Source organism: Osmerus eperlanus, chromosome 9 (assembly GCF_963692335.1).
Source record: "Osmerus eperlanus chromosome 9, fOsmEpe2.1, whole genome shotgun sequence".
Classification (NCBI taxonomy): domain Eukaryota; kingdom Metazoa; phylum Chordata; class Actinopteri; order Osmeriformes; family Osmeridae; genus Osmerus; species Osmerus eperlanus.
The window spans coordinates 12495083-12511282 of NC_085026.1; the positions used below are offsets into that span (position 1 = coordinate 12495083).

The window sequence follows — 16200 nt, forward strand, 5'->3', positions numbered from 1 at the left end:
ATATAGCCCACAGGTGCATTAGAGATTTTTCAAAGTCATAAAGTCATGAGTAACCACACTATACATCTTGCTTCATGCAAAGCGATTTGACTGCCTGCATACATCCATTGATACTTAAATCAATTATTTAATCAATTGACCAATTTGAGGGGTCTACTTTCATTAAGCAAAGGGTCATAGTGACCAGCTGTCAGAAAATGACCTCACTATAAACAGAGAAAAGGTCTCTTAATGTAGCTGCTGACAGAGTGAGCAGAAAGTGATGCTCTTCGACTTAAACACTTAAAAGTGGCCGGTCAGATGAACACAGGGAAGGACAAATCAGAAGGTTTCAATGGTTGGCTCAATGACATGAGTCAGCTGTCAATTAATAGAGGATCAATAGAGGATCAGGAAGTCTGTTTATTCAGTTTGCTTGAACAGGCACATCCCCACTCTGAACATCCACTTCAGCTCTGAGCCTTTCCTCTGATGGTTTCCCCTTTTCACCCACCAGTGACCACCCTCAAGTCTAATATTAGAGAGATAGACATCAGCTTCTGGTGTAACTCTCTCCACTTTTAGAAAATCCTATCAGTTGATTACCAGCCTGGCCCATTGCCGTTCGAGCCGCTGACTGGTGGCAGTGACACATTGACACCTGTGACATCATAGGCCTCCTCTGTGTGACCCGGCTCCAACTCATGACCCAATCCGGCGTTCTTCAAGACGTGAGATGTTCTCACTCTCTGATAATCTTAGATTATGTAGTTGTCCAACTCCACTTAATGTCTCTTTCATTAAGCGGAGCAGTCATTCACTTTCCGTCTGACTGGCAAGCTTCGTTTTTCCTGTTGGTTAACAACCCCCTCTGCTGATCCTGCCTGGGAGCTTGTTGGATGTGGAACTCAGATTTTCCTGCTCTACCACGAGGTACACCGCTGAACCGGAGTAACGGGTTTTTGTGCCGTGCATCCAGCAGGGGGCAGAGTATCTATGTGCACTCAGGTCGAGACTGATCGAGGAAAGCTACAAGGATTGTTTGACGTTAATTCTCTGAAAAGGACACAGGGATAAGCTATATGGACAAACAAATAACATATTGAGAAATAAACCTCTCATTCCCCAATCCCCTACTTTTGACTAAAACTCATGACCCTCTGAATTCTCTGAGCTGCTGTCCCACCTTTGACCAACTAACTGCTGACTGTCTTTCAACATCCATTTGAGTCGAAAAGTCATTTGTACTGCACACAAATAATCTGTAATTGACCTACTTTTTGTATTGTGCTGCTATAGCATTGCTATGCATGTGCCAATGGAACAGTGCAGAAGTTCCCTATCTTTTTACTCTTCATTCAGAACGTGTGTTACCACAAGTCTGCTTTTAAACAAATCATCAATTTGACCCTCCCTCTGGGCTGAATCTACAGAGCTGTGGACGCCCCCCCCCCCCCCACACACACACACACACACACACACACACACACACACACACACACACACCCCTTACCCCACCCCGAGTGGTAGCCGTTGTTGCTCAGCTTTGATAACTTCCACTATGATGAGCAGACGTGAGCCCTCCCTTAGAGGCTCCATATGTGCAGACCACCACTTCACCGCTGGAGGAAAAGCAATTCAGTTTGATTGCAGCACTAAACATCCAGCTGGCCTGCAAACCAAAGGTAAGAAAATTGCAGGCAGAGGAGATTGCTGTGAATGGGGGGCGACGGAGTGTAACCGAATAACATAATGTATTCTGTCAGCAGTGGAGAGACTTGATGCTGTGACATGTAAATGAAGCACAGGGCCGCTGTAAAGCACACCTCACTGGTTCTGTCAATATGGCAGGGCCACAGACATGCACACAAACACACATTGAAATGCACACACACATACATTCACACATACACACGCTAATAGACAAAAGTCAACAGAAACCTATATTGAATACTGATGTCCACTTGGATGTCTGTTGAGCCCCCACAATAGAAAAGAATTGAACAGGATGTGTGTCTGTTTTGTTCTTTCTACAAAAACTTTAGTGAAGACAGCCAGGACACTGAGAGGGATATCTCTCCTTCTGAAAACCAGAGCAAAACAAGAACTCCAGAATAAAAGAGAGAGAAGAGAGAGAGAATAAGACAAGGTAAATAATTGATTCTCTTGAAGATGTGAAAGAGTGTTGTTCTGCCATCTGAAACACTTCAGATATTTAGGAGTGCTAAAACAAGTGCATTACTTTTTGCATAACAAGTTCTTGCAGGTTAACCTACTTATTCTAATCTTAAGAATTGCATCACAAACATTAGGAAGTTTTGAGAAAGGTGAAATTAAAGTTAGTTAATGCAATCAGTTAATGGCATCAGTAGACTTGGTTTTCAAGTAAGAATTTTACAATTATAGCCTTGAAATTTAATTCTGGTATTAATAGATATGCTGGTTTTTATTGTTCAGAAATCACAGAACACACCAGGATTTGGCCTCACAAAAATGTTGTCATCTCTTGATATAAAGCGCCCTTGTGTTCAAACAGTCCAGAGCTGACAGTAAACTCCAGGAGATTAATTGGCTCTGCGTTCTCCTTCTGAAACTGCCCTGGAGAGTCCCAGGAGAACTCTTCCTGATGTCCCTGGAGAAAGGAGGAAGGTAAAAAGGCATCAGAAATGGGAGACTGGCAGACAAGAGGGCTGGGTCTCCAGGACTCCAGGAAAATGGAGCCCATTTATCACACTCTCCGCAGGCAGCTGTGATGACTAACTGGCAGGAAGGGGGAGGAGAAAGAGGGCAGGCAGGTGGGGCTGGTTGGCTGGCTGGAGGCTGGAGGCTGGGGGAGACTGGGGAGACAGGTGAGGGTGCTCAGGTCTACTGAGATTAGGGGAGATGGTTGAGAGAAGGGGAAGGCGGGCAAAGACAGCGGGGGAGACAGGTGGAGTAAATTAGGGCTCGAGGGGATGGGGTAATGGGGGAGGCAGAAAGAGCAAGAGGTAGGAAACCAGGGGAGTAGGAAAAGTGGAGGAAGGTGATAAACTGAGTAAAAAAACAGGAGAATGGGGAGATGGAGGGAGGTGGGCCAGCTGTTAGCTTTTCAGAGACATGTCTGACCTGCAGGACAACACTGTGCCTCGCTAGGGGTACAAAACTGCTGTACATCAGCTCCAACCCCACAGAGAGACACCAGTCTGAGGCAACTATACCCTCCTGAGACCCAACAATTCGCTCCCTTTCCTCAATATTTGGACATTGGTTTTAGGCTACTAACTTTGTAACCATACTTCCCTTTGTATTTATTTATTTGGTCAACATAAGAAGGCATCATGGGATTTTTAATGATTTTACTCATGTAAACAACCTCAGGAATAGCTGTGTATTTCTAGTTAATTAAGTTAGAGATGTAAAACTGTAACAAATAACACTATGTTGTGACATTTCTTAGTCTTTAACTATGTTTAAAAGTCAAACTCAAGTACATTACTGTATGTAAAACCTTGAAAATATGTTATACTGGTCACAGGAAGTTTAGGAGTCTGCCCTCCTCTGAGGGTACTATTGGTTTACGTCGGTGAAGGTTTGGTGGGAACTGCTAATAGAGTGGCGTAGATGCCTCTAAACAGGAAATAGACTGTGTGTGTGTTTGTGGTGGTGGTGGGGGGGGGTTGTATGGCAGCTCATATAAAAAAAGAGTAATGGCGTTATCCAGTGATTAGTGGACTGAAGGACTGATGTAATGCACATGATCAATCTGTCCAGTCAGAGAACTACAGTAATGTCTCTTATTTATGAGAAATTATTTTGGGGGGCATTTCCAGATCTTTCAGTTGCTCTGCTGTGGGTGATTGAACTGAACTGATTTATGAATACCTTGGATTAACTGTCATTCACACAGCATAACATCAGTGTAATTGCAGGGTTAGTCATTCTCATCCTAATGGCCTTGGTCTCCAAATGTTTCAGTTCACTACAGTAGTTCAGTAGTAAATATGTTGTTCTTCGTAAAATACAACCGCTATTATTTGCCCTATATTTTTGTGTATGAGCTAACAGGATTTTCATCAGTGATCCATATATTTTGCTGTCAAAGGCAGACAGGCAATCATAACACAACATGACCCCCAGTCAGTATTGATCAGCATCAATTCTGGCTGTAAGTAAACGTTTACTCTTTCAAGACATCATCTTGTACCATCGTGAATAGTAGTCAACCGTTTATCAAGATGTGTGTGGGTGTATGTGAAAGAGTCATAAACCATGAGAAAGTGTGTGTGTGGGAGCGTGTGTGTGAGCGTGTGTGTGTATGCGTGTGTTTGTGTGTATTCTTGTGTGTGTGAGGCAGAGACTAAAATTGAATCTCAGTAGCCTATCCATAATGATGTTCATTGCTCATGCACAGATTTGGACAGCCAATATATCTGTCTGGGGTAGTGGGGTGCTGAGAGGAGCATCCCTGCTCAGGGGCCTCATCCCAGGCTTGAAACAACCTGCAGTGTGGCCCTGTGGGGACAACTGTTGAAACAAATTGTTTTCTAAACGATATATTCATCATCCAGACGTTCAGTGTTTTGATGCATGAAGTTGTAATTTTGTGCATAGTTTTTCATTTTAAGAAGTCTCTGGTGTAAACGTGATAGTTAGAAGGATTGTGTGTTTTGTTTTGTCTCTTATTAATGTCGATAATATCTGTTTAACCTCTGGTATTTAACTTGAAAAGTGTGGGATCTAGAGGGCACTTCTGCATCACACAAACACAAACGATCCCACAATCCTTTGCATGGGTACATTTATTTACTTAAATACAGATTTTCCATCTGGTTGTGATGAAAGAAAGCAGAAGTGACTTGTCTGGATGTCGCTGGAGTGCTCTGAAAACCAGGGTGTGCACCAAAAACCAAGGTGTGCTATAGGATAACCTAATCATAGAATTCTATAGAGGCCTCTGAGTCACGATGCCTGGCACATTGAATTTCAAAGCTTTATTAATCTGTGAATGATACAAGAATGAAGTGCACAATGCATTAAGGAGAGCTAGCGCCTAGGCTTCTGAGCCTTGTGAATGCACTTAATGAGATCGGAGAAAGGACACACCATCATTACCACACAAACACACAGTCCATTTATCAACATTTGGGAGCAAAATGGGTCCAATTTAGTCACAATCAGGTGTGCTTGTAAGTGTAACTGGCCATAAATAAGACAGTGATTGGTACTCTATTCCAGGCCCCACCCACACCTGTTACTGCAAAACTCTAGATTTACACAGTCAGAGTTATAGTCTCTCTCTGCTGCACCCTTCAGAATTACTGAAGGGTGTTGATTATCCCAGAGTGCTTTACTGTAATCTTGTTGTTTATCACCACAGACCATAGATTGTATTTGTCAACATGCCTCTACCCTTTGATGCAACACGATGGGGTGAATTATTTACGTGCTCGTTCTGTGTCAAGGTCAATTGAAATTAGTCAAGGGATAAGGAGGGTAATATTGTGGTGGCAGACGGAACTTTAAGAGTCCATTGTTCTTGATGAATGCTGCATTCTCAGAGGACATGGAGGGTGAAACAATAAAGCTGTTTAGCAAAGCTGCGTACCAGATAAGCATGCTTTATGACTTCATTACACCTGCATGTCTTTCCTGATTCATTCCCCAACACCTTCCTGCAACCTACAAACCTACCGTAGAGAGCGCCTGACGCAGGAGACTTAAGTGGAGCATAAATCATGGTTGTGAAATGAGTTGTTATGCATTATGCACATGTGCATATTTCTGCAGGTAATGCTGGAGAACATGAGAGACATTGATTGGCTCTATAACTTTATAGATTCAGAACTATTCCTTCATTGAAATGACATACTGTACCATATTCCCCTGACTGCAACTACTCTCTCTCTATAAAATATTCATAGTGCATGTTCTAGGTCAACCAAGTCTTGACATGGGGAAGCCATGTCTACAATGCTGAAGTAGCTGTCATGTAATGTTGGGGATCCCCAAATAGGTTGCAAATCAAGTCAACTTGTTAACAAAACTGTTTTCCCCAACACACTGTTCCCATAGATATGGTGAACCATGTTGGAAATATTAACTTTGAATAAACATTATTATTTATTTTCCATACATGGAGAAGAGGTGTTTATTGGTGCACAACGGATGTCATAGATTAACTCCAGGTGACACCATCTAGAGCTTGCCTGGGATTACTGGATGCTACAGGTGAGGCCTGGCTAGTGAGGGTAGAATTAGGGGGTAGGGTAGAGGGTAGGGAGACAGACAGGTTGATTTGGGGGGCTAGGGGCTGGGGGTCAGGGGATTTGAAAGGCAGAGATGTGAGGTTGAAGGAAAGGGGGGAGGGGTAGAGGCAAGGGGGAGGGTAGGGAGGCGAGGGAGGGATACGATTTGGGGGGCTTGCAGGAGGTTGGAGGGGAGTGTAGCGAGATGAGGAGGAGAGTAATGAGGCGGAGGGGAGTGAGGCCGGACCAGGTGAAAGTGGTGAGTTCACACTTCAGTGAGGATCTCAGATACACAGATGATCTCGTATTGTCTGGGAACCAACCAGTGATGTGCTGTTCCAGCTTACAGAGTAAAGGGACATGGATGGATGGATTGAGAGTTTGACATCAGCCAGTGTTCACTTAAGTGCTTCCTTTCACCATGTTGTCCACAAGAGGGAGCAGAGTAGCTCCTCCAATACCTTCTGCCTAATAAGGTTAGGTTAAATTTAATCCAGTTTTCTGTAAATTAATGGATTTGAAATGTAATTAATTATTTACATTTCCTCATTACATTTCTGAAATAGAGCAGTTGGAAACAAACATGTCTTAGCAGCATGCCTTTATTTAACAGCTTTTCTCAGAGTGAAAAGAGGACTTCCACACTTGGAGAGATTCAAGAAATATATTTCACAAACCAATGTCAACATGGATTTCATAAATACTCTCATAAAGATTTATCACTGTTTCAGTTTCTCCTTTTCTCTCATATAATGTGACTCAAGGCAGTGAAATGACTGGCTGAGCAATACAGACACAAACACAGATAAACACACTTCCTATGTATGAGGATACAGTACAAACACTCTCACAGGCATACAGTCACACATAAACAAACATTACATGTTTGTTCAGTAAAATTGAACTTATTCATCTGCTCTCAAAAATAACTGGGTAAATATCACCCATAATAAAATCTGTCTATGCCTGTGTTTGACATTCAAGTTATATGAATCTAAATCCTATTTAAACCTAGTACACAATAAATGACACCATTACAGAAGATGATCATTTTCAGCACTCTTGCATTTCTTGGATTAAAACGATATTAGCCTACAAATGAAACACCACAACCTGTGAACCAATGCTGTTGATTCAGCCAGATGAAACCTAAGATCTTTTTAATCATTTATCCACAGAATAAATATACATACATCAATGTTGAGTTTTGCAAAGAAAACAACAAATATTTTTACACACAGAAGTATGCAAAACAAAACAAGATAGAACAAATGTAACAAATAAAATACATTATACCGTACATGAATTCCCAGCGCACAATTAGGTTTATGGTTTAATATCAGATTGGTTGGTGGGAACAGTCTTTAGAGATATCAGCCTTGTGCAGCGCATCTGAGGCGCATTAATAGGTCAGTCGCCATGGGAATAGCGCGGAATGCGCTGCACCAACATGTTCCCCAAATGGGAATCCATGCGGAACACGAACAACCCATTTCCGTTTCCCAAAGCCATTGCCGATTAGATTTGTCGAGCCTGTCTAATAATTTTAGACAAATTTACCTCAAAATGTATTTTGCGTATAGTTAGTTTTATCCAACCAACTTAATGACCATAAATGGTTGCCAAAAGAATTTCATTTCTGACACTCATCCTAACTCATTGTAAATCATATCCAGGCGTTAAAACCTAGATTCTGTACTTAAATTATTACTTACCATATAGGTATGTAAATAAGAATAATTTACAATATTGAAGGCGAAGATAATTGTCAAGACATTTTTCATAACTTGCAACATTTGAAGCGCACGAGTTTGTGGAAAGCTTTCTTAAAGTCATCGTTGGACATAGTATATATGATGGGATTGATCAGAGAATTTAGATAACCAAGCCAGTTGAAGAAGTCAAACAGCTCTGGGTAAAAACAAGTTGAGCAAGTGGCTACCACCAGTGTATAAATAAAAAACGGCAACCAGCATATGATGTACGCACCTAATATTATCCCCAAAGTTTTTGTGGCTTTTCTCTCTCTAGCTGCTGATATTCTTTTCTTTTCCAACAGCGCATCTGACACAGTTACTTTCACTTGATTGTCACTCGCCAGAGATCCAGTATCACTTGAGTGCACATCGTGTCTCCCACACTGCATAGAGGTAGTTGACGCCACAGATCCTGGCGAGTTGGTGACCAAGTGCGCTGAAGTGAGTCTTTTCCCGACCTTTTTGGGTGATTGTTTCAAGATTCTCTTACGGGCTTCAACGTAAATCCGTCCATAGAGCACAATAAGCAGCAATGTGGGGATATAGAATGCCCCAAACGTGGAGTAAATAGTGTAAAAAATATGATCCGTGTTCACATTACAAGTCGTTAACTCCTCCGCTTTCACCTGCCGCCAGAACAGAGGCGGTAAGGAAATGGAGATGGCGATGACCCAGGCGGTAGCGATCATCCCCGCCGCGCGCGCTGGGGTGCGCTTCTTGGAATATTCGACCGCGTCAGTTATCGCCCAGTATCGATCCAAAGCAATTACGCACAGGTGCAGGATAGACGCAGTGCAACATGTTATATCAGAGGATAACCAAATATCACATATTACCTGCCCCAAAGTCCATACGTGGATCACCGTGTAAAGAACGCATATGGGCATCACCAAAATTGACACCAAAAGATCAGTCACGGCTAATGAAGCTATGAGAAAGTTTGCTGGTGTTTGCAATTTCTTTGACTGAGAAATCGTGGCAATGACAAATGCATTTGATAAAGTAGTAGCCAGTGTAATAATGGAAAGAATTACGGCCAAACTAGTTTGAAAGACAAGACTCTCCGTGTTCTCCTCCAGTTTAGGTGAATCTGTCACAGATGTATCGTTTGTGGAGTTCATAATTTGTCCATTGAAAGCAGGCGTTGTCTTTAAATGACTTGAAATGTCCATCTCCTCAGGTGATTTTAATATAATTGGCTGTTATTGTTTATAATTTTTTTCATTTTATGAGGCGTCTTTCTTTATCTTTAGAAGTATCGAGCATCCCCTTTCAGTACTTTTGTCTCTATTTCTCTTTCAATCCATCTGATCAAAATGTGTAGCTTATTATTGTGGGAAGGGAGAAAAATAATTTGGTCCGTTTCTTCTTCATTTTCTGTCATTGCACTTACTATAGTATTATTTCAAATGTCTAACAGAATAGTTTGAAAGTATCCATTTAAATCGATGAATATACTCACGTTGTCGGTCGTAATACGACTCAACACAGTGTCTTCAAAGTTTGCATATTTTGAAAAAGACAGCATACTGATGTTGCAACACCAGGCAGACGCTCCGTATCCCACCCTTTGCGTAATCATTTGAAGGTGAGGTTGTCATGCTCTCTGCTTATATCCAGCGCCTCTGTAGTTACTGGTGAGAGAAACCTCAAGTCTTGATTTTATACAGCTGCAGCACCTGACGGCAAACAAGCGGCATTGATCACAACTGTTGTCTTCTAGGGTGTTAACATTTACTGGGTCATAGTGCCCCAGATTTCCTGATGGTCACAGTCAACCTCTTAACAACACTATTTTTGAAGACTACTTAATAATGCAAAATATCTCGCTTAAATCTGGCACCCATGTGTTTAGCTAGCTGCATAGCCATGGGGCTCTTTATAAAGCGTTGTCCTAATTCAATCTTTCTATCACCTTGGCTCTCATTCTTTGGTATCTCTCATTCATTCGCCATCTTCTCCTCAAGTGTGTGAAAATTCAAGCATTTTCTTTGACAGGGTTAACACATATTCACACATCTAGGTATAGTTTTAGAGGTTAACCATTGCTTTGCCTTGTAGGCTGACTGCAAACTCCATTTTGAAGATACAGCGAGGGGAATAATAGTGAGCATGAAGGTCATGTGTTTCGTCTGTACAGCAAACAATGACTTCCTGGTTCCTTAGTGTACTGGGTTTATTATATGTGGTCCTCACTGACCATTCTGGGCACCTGTAGTGTCTGCATTTTGGTCTGTGTACTCGTGGATGTATGTGTGTGTGGGTGTGTGTGTGAAGGTGTGTGTTTACAGGACATATCAAGTCTCTGGAGCACCTTAAAACCACACAGAGTAGATTCTGCATAGGTGCTAGTAATATCAGCTTCCACCTAGATACCACACCTAATACTCTTGTATTCTGGACTGCAGCTACCCAGGACCGTGGAGAGCTACCCACTGAGAATAATACAATACTTTTTGCCTATATGCAGTATACTAAAGATAGGTATACAGTAGGTATTTACAGTTCCTCTATAGCCGCTTCCAGCTAGGCAAGTACTATAGGCACAGTACTATACTATATGAAATCCATTCATGTACACTGTGAGTTTTGGGCTAATAACTTTGCAGCAATACTGTTCTTTATTTTTTATTTTTTGTCAAATAGAGAAGGCTTTCCAATGATGTCACAAAATGTGATTAACCTCAGAAATATACTTAGTTAGTATTCTAGTTAGTTAATTTATAGATGCAAAACTATGATAAATAAGAAAACTAGGTTGTGACCTTAACCTTAAAATATGTTTATAACCAAACCCAAACACGTATGTTACGTAAAATGTAAACATTTCTAAAGCCATTTTCTCAGGAGGTTATACCCAAGGAGAGTCTGGACCCAAGCATGGCTCGTAGTAGTAGATTAGCCTCCACCTCTGGCCTCTACCTCTTGCTTCCACCTCTAGCCTCCAGCTCCAGCCTTCACCTCTACAGGGCAACACTTTGCACATCTACCTGGCGGATTCTGGGACCAGTGTAGAATTTTAACAAAGCTTTCAATGACATGTTTTTGATACGTTTTATTTACAGATAAATACTGGATGTCTTCCTACATCACTCCATCAAGCTTCTTCATAATGTTTTATGTAGGATGGTGGGGTTTTATACATGACATATACATTTTCACAGGCCACAGCTTGCTTTTCCAGCATGATTTGAAAATCAATGCAATTTAACTCATTTGGGCCCTTAAACATTCAGTACCATTACCAATCAAGGTTCAAGACAGACAGATGAAACTGCCCTACATCTTTCACAGACAAACGACTATTAGGAGGTCACTACAAGCCAGATCCCAACGGTTACCTAAAATATTGATGCCGCTAGACCTTTGTCTTTTTTACAACTCTGAAACATCAATATGTGACCTTCGGGAAACCTTAACAACGAACAAGCTCAGCCACTTCCCCTTGTGATATTTCTGTCTTGTACAAAGTCAGCAAAAATGTCAGCAAAGAGTGTTAGGTGCACAGAGTCAAGTTTTTGTTTGGTATCTAACAATACCCTCAGTTCTGACCTCCAGCAGAGGCAGACGCCCCTGTCTGCTGCGGGACAATAATCTTACGTGAGCTGCAGAACAGATTAGATGCTGTAGACTTTGTTATCGCATTTCAAAAAGGAACACATGCGCTAATGTATTGATTGCGAGTTGTCTAGCCCTTGGGTTAGTGTGGGTAATGAAACATTAGATGCCATCCACTTGTTTGAATGTCTGCCGTTTATCCTTCCTGTCTTGGACAGCAGATACACAGAGATTTTGGACCTGTGCCCGGGTCATTTACACACGTCAGTTGGGGGGTTGTGTCGATTGTGCAGTTTCCTGAACAAATAATTGATTCAGTGATTGAGCTCTGACAGGAAGCATGTTCTGGATTGCCTTCCGACAGAGAGTTTAGGGCAGGGTTCTCCAATCCTGGTCCTCGAGGGCCGCTGTCCTGCATGTTTTAGGTGTTTCCCTGCTCCAGTACACCTTATTCAAATGAATGGTCATTACCAGGCTTCCACAGAGCTTGATGACAACCCATTCGTTTGAAATTCAATTCCATGTAAGAACTTTATTAGGAATCTTAAAACAATGACCTGTGCTTCTTAGCGTGGTCTCTTGACCTCAAGGCAGATTCAATTCTAGTTTATCAAAGTGCTGTACTATTTTCATGTTGCTCACTCTCAATAAACACAGGTTAAGTTGAGCAGTGACATAGCTTGTCTTGTGATACCTGATATCCTGACTGTTGGGGGCCTGACCCCAGCAATTTCAATCAGACACAGCCTAGGCATGAAGTGTCAAGGTGTCCGACCGTTACACTGAGTTAGATACAGATTAATGAGGAAGCCTGAGATTTATGGGGGATTTAATCAAACAAACTATCAGGGAATGAGTAAACAGGTTATCAAAGTCACTCAAAGACATGACCAGCGTTGATGCTTCTAGAGTACTTTAACTCAATTGAAACACAAATTGATGAAAGTGATGATTGTTGTTCCTCAAAATATTTACAGAATGCATACACCTGATCAATAAATGTACAAATGAGGAGTCATTGTGCCCTGAGTGACAATTCACATCGACTTAAGGTGCAACATTTCTTATCAGGACTGTTGACATTAGGGCTGTGTTTTTTCTCTGACACCAATAATTGTTTCAACACTTTCATATGGAAAAGAGAGTGCATTTAAAAAAACAATTATTGATTTTGTTCTAAAATGTTTATTCAAGTCGATACTACTGGAAATGTGTTACGCACCCTCAGAGAAATTTGCAACCTTCATTGCTTTTATGGCTTGCTGTGCCGATGCCTCATGTGACATCCTGTTCTGTCAAGTTTTTAACTGTTCTATTTCTCACATTCCTCCCTCTGTGAGTATGTTGTCATTTCAAACTTTGTATAAAAGCATCCATTAGGTATCTGTCTGTTCTAAAGACAGCCATCAGTGACAGTCTCTCTGTGAGTTGCTGATTGTGCCTCATGACTGGCTGTAACAACCTTACACCGAAGCTTGGCCACAATGCTCCACCTCAATACCCACGGGGAAAAATTAGGTATTCCAGACTTGATATGTAACCACACATCTGAAAATACACACACAAACAAACAAACACATTCAATGAGTGTCAACTGTCACGACGTGAGGTGGGGTTGGACCCAAACGCAGGGGAGTCGGCAGGCATGGCAGGAATAAGGGTTTATTACAACAACAAAAAAACGGGACACAGACAGGGTAACACGCAGCGACAAAGGGTAATGCTAAGACAAAGAATGGACACAAAACAGGAGCCTAAATACACAGAAACAAACAAGACACAGGTGGACACAATGAAACTAATGAGAACTCAACGAGACACAGGTGAAGACAATGAGACAGGGAAACACTAGGGCAGGGCAAAACCAAAAACAACAGGGGGGCACGGCTGTGCAAACGTGCATGAGCATAAGTGCACTAACATATAATCACACTGCTTGCTTCTTAAGCACACACATATACACACATGCAGACAAACACATAACACATACACACTTACACATATACACACACTGTAAAACACAGTTAGAATTCAATTGTGCTCTCCTTGCTAAAAGCACTGCAGTAAGAGAGATTCATATTTGTAGAAAGCAGTATAAGCAGAGATTTATCTTGCGGATCAATGATTGGGGTTAAGTTTGTTGAATTATACATGTTCATATGTGTGTGTGTTTGGGGTACCACCACTACTACTCTACCCTACTCAGACTGAATGTTGGCTTTGGGTGTTGTAACCCACTTGAGGAGCAGTAGAAAACAGGACCCCCAACACCATGCCTCCACCTTCCTGTCATCACACAACACGTTACAGCACAGCAGAGCACGCACACATCCAATCTCCTGCAGGACTATATTTAGTAAAGCAATAAGGTGGCCAGCATGCCTCCTTCTCCTCATATCAGACCACATGCAAGCAGACAAATATAGGATTTTCTTCTCTCTTTTTTTTGTCTTCTTCGGAAGACACCTTCTGCTTTACGTTTCACATGAGTTTATGGAGTATGTGACCTTTTTTCTAAATGTGTTGCTCACAGCTGTAGACACATTTCTGATATTTTGAGTCTTTTTTTGTTGTTTGTTGCTGGCATGGGCATTTTTTGGTCGACAGCTGTGAAAGCTGACACCAAATAGGGCAAGCCCAGAATGAGGGCAGATCCCTACTGTGAGGATGTGAGGTCCTACACCACCCCCGCAAACTAATCACTCTGGGAAATGGTTTATTCCAATTCTAGTTTAAAATGTGAGACCTGTGAGAGGTGAACAAGCTGAGCGGGGTCAGTCTTAAAGAGTCTAAACCTAATGGCTTGTTATGAACCCTGGATGGAGAGAACGTGAGGCAGAGAGAGAGAGAGAGAGAGAGAGAGAGAGAGAGAGAGAGAGACAGAGACAGAGACAGAGACAGAGACAGAGACAGAGACAGAGACAGAGAGAGAGAGAGAGAGAGAGAGAGAGAGAGAGAGAGAGAGAGAGAGAGAGAGAGAGAGAGAGAGAGAGAGAGAGAGAGAGAGAGAGAGAGAGAGAGAGAGAGAGAGAGACAGAGACAGAGACAGAGACAGAGACAGAGACAGAGACAGAGACAGAGACAGAGACAGAGACAGAGACAGAGACAGAGACAGAGACAGAGACAGAGACAGAGACAGAGAGAGAGAGAGAGAGAGAGAGACAGACAGACAGACAGACAGACAGAGAGAGAGAGAGAGAGAGAGAGAGAGAGAGAGAGAGAGAGAGAGAGAGAGAGAGAGAGAGAGAGAGTAGTAGGCAGTAGGACATCAGATCATAGAAGAGTTCAGAGTGATTATGACAGGTGATCCCAGCTTTGCTACACTGAGGGGTTCAGACATAGGTCATGTATGCAGCTGTGCAGCCATGTTACTCAGCAGAACACAGGCCCAGTCGGCATGATGTCATTTCCATGTGCTAAGACTGAAGGGATCAATACTTCTTAAAGTGTTTACACAATTGTTTTTTTAATTTACACATCCAAGATATCAACTCCTACACTCTTGGTATTATATGTGCTTCAAGCTGAAGAACAGGCTGCCAGAGGACATATGGTGTCTGTTCGTGATCTGCCTGTCAGCAAGGCCGCTCTCTAAAGACCTGCTGCTAAAAATGTGACAGGAGCCAGAGGGAGAAGCTAGGCTTCTTTTTTCCACTGGTTGTGTGTTTATGAAGTTTCCAAAACGAATGCCCGGACTAGGGATCTCAAGAATCCCACATTGAATCCGGTGCCTCTTTAGTCTGTTTACAGATTCATGATTCAGGTTCATGGCATGCAGGATGGAGGTTCACATACCAGTATACGACTGATGTGTGATCCATCAAGAATTGAATGAGCGTTTACTGAGTGCTCATTTTCTCCTGACCAGTGTTCTGTTTCCTGGTATCAAGTGTACGACTTATAAGAAGTGGTGCTGGGGGATGAATGATAAAACAAATGTTGCCTATTGAGGTCAGACTCCTTTTAGTGTAATAATGTCTGAGAGATCATGGAGAGCCTTTAGGTGGTGGATTATGGAGTATGCCTGTCTCAACAGGTATCCAGTGTTGGAATTAGTCCACACTTACTTGAGCAATTGATAAAGAATGTCTGTTTGTGTCATGTATTTTGATGAGACTCCTTAGGCATGTCCCAACGCATCTCAAGATATATTCAGTTAGATATCTGAAGATGTTTAAAGATATTTTATGAAACGTTCAAGCTGTGTCCAAAGAAGCACCTTAAAGATGGTTAGGTTATAGCCATCTTATGGAGTTTTAGACATTTTGTGGGGTTGATAACACTTAGTATCAGCTTAACATTGTGTTGGCAAAAGAGGTTTTCACAGTTGCCTTTCAGAAAGATCTTGAACATCTGTGCTTTTAATGTTTGAATATTTTGAGATTCTCCACTCTGCGATAAAGAACATGGACAGCACCCAGCCTCCACAAGCAGCTGATATTGTTTGTAGATACCATCAGTGAGATATAACACTTTATCACCTCCTAGAAGTAAAAGCCTCGGGCTTTGTGTGTGTGTTTGTGTGCATTCACAAGCGTGTGTTTGTGTGTGTGATAAATCCTTAGTGGACAGAGAAGTGCTAATAACACATCTATGATAATGGGTGGGATGGGAGCATTGGAGGGCCAGAGGATGTTTGTCTTGCCAAGAATAGACGAGCACAAAACAACATTGTTATTCGA

The 16200-nt window shown here is 42.0% G+C and overlaps 1 protein-coding gene across 1 annotated transcript; it reads right to left on the minus strand.

The window, feature by feature from the left end:
* Nucleotides 1-6821: 6821 nt before the first annotated feature.
* htr1b (5-hydroxytryptamine (serotonin) receptor 1B) lies at nucleotides 6822-9488 on the minus strand. Its single transcript, XM_062470237.1, has one exon. The coding sequence runs from the start codon at nucleotides 9130-9132 to the stop codon at nucleotides 7984-7986; it is 1149 nt and encodes a 382-aa protein (XP_062326221.1). The 5' UTR covers nucleotides 9133-9488; the 3' UTR covers nucleotides 6822-7983.
* Between the last annotated feature and the right edge of the window lie 6712 nt (nucleotides 9489-16200).

Bases quoted from the DNA above. Each gene is read 5' to 3' on its own strand.
- htr1b (XM_062470237.1), bottom strand. From the start codon at position 9,132: ATGGACATTTCAAGTCATTTAAAGACAACGCCTGCTTTCAATGGACAA.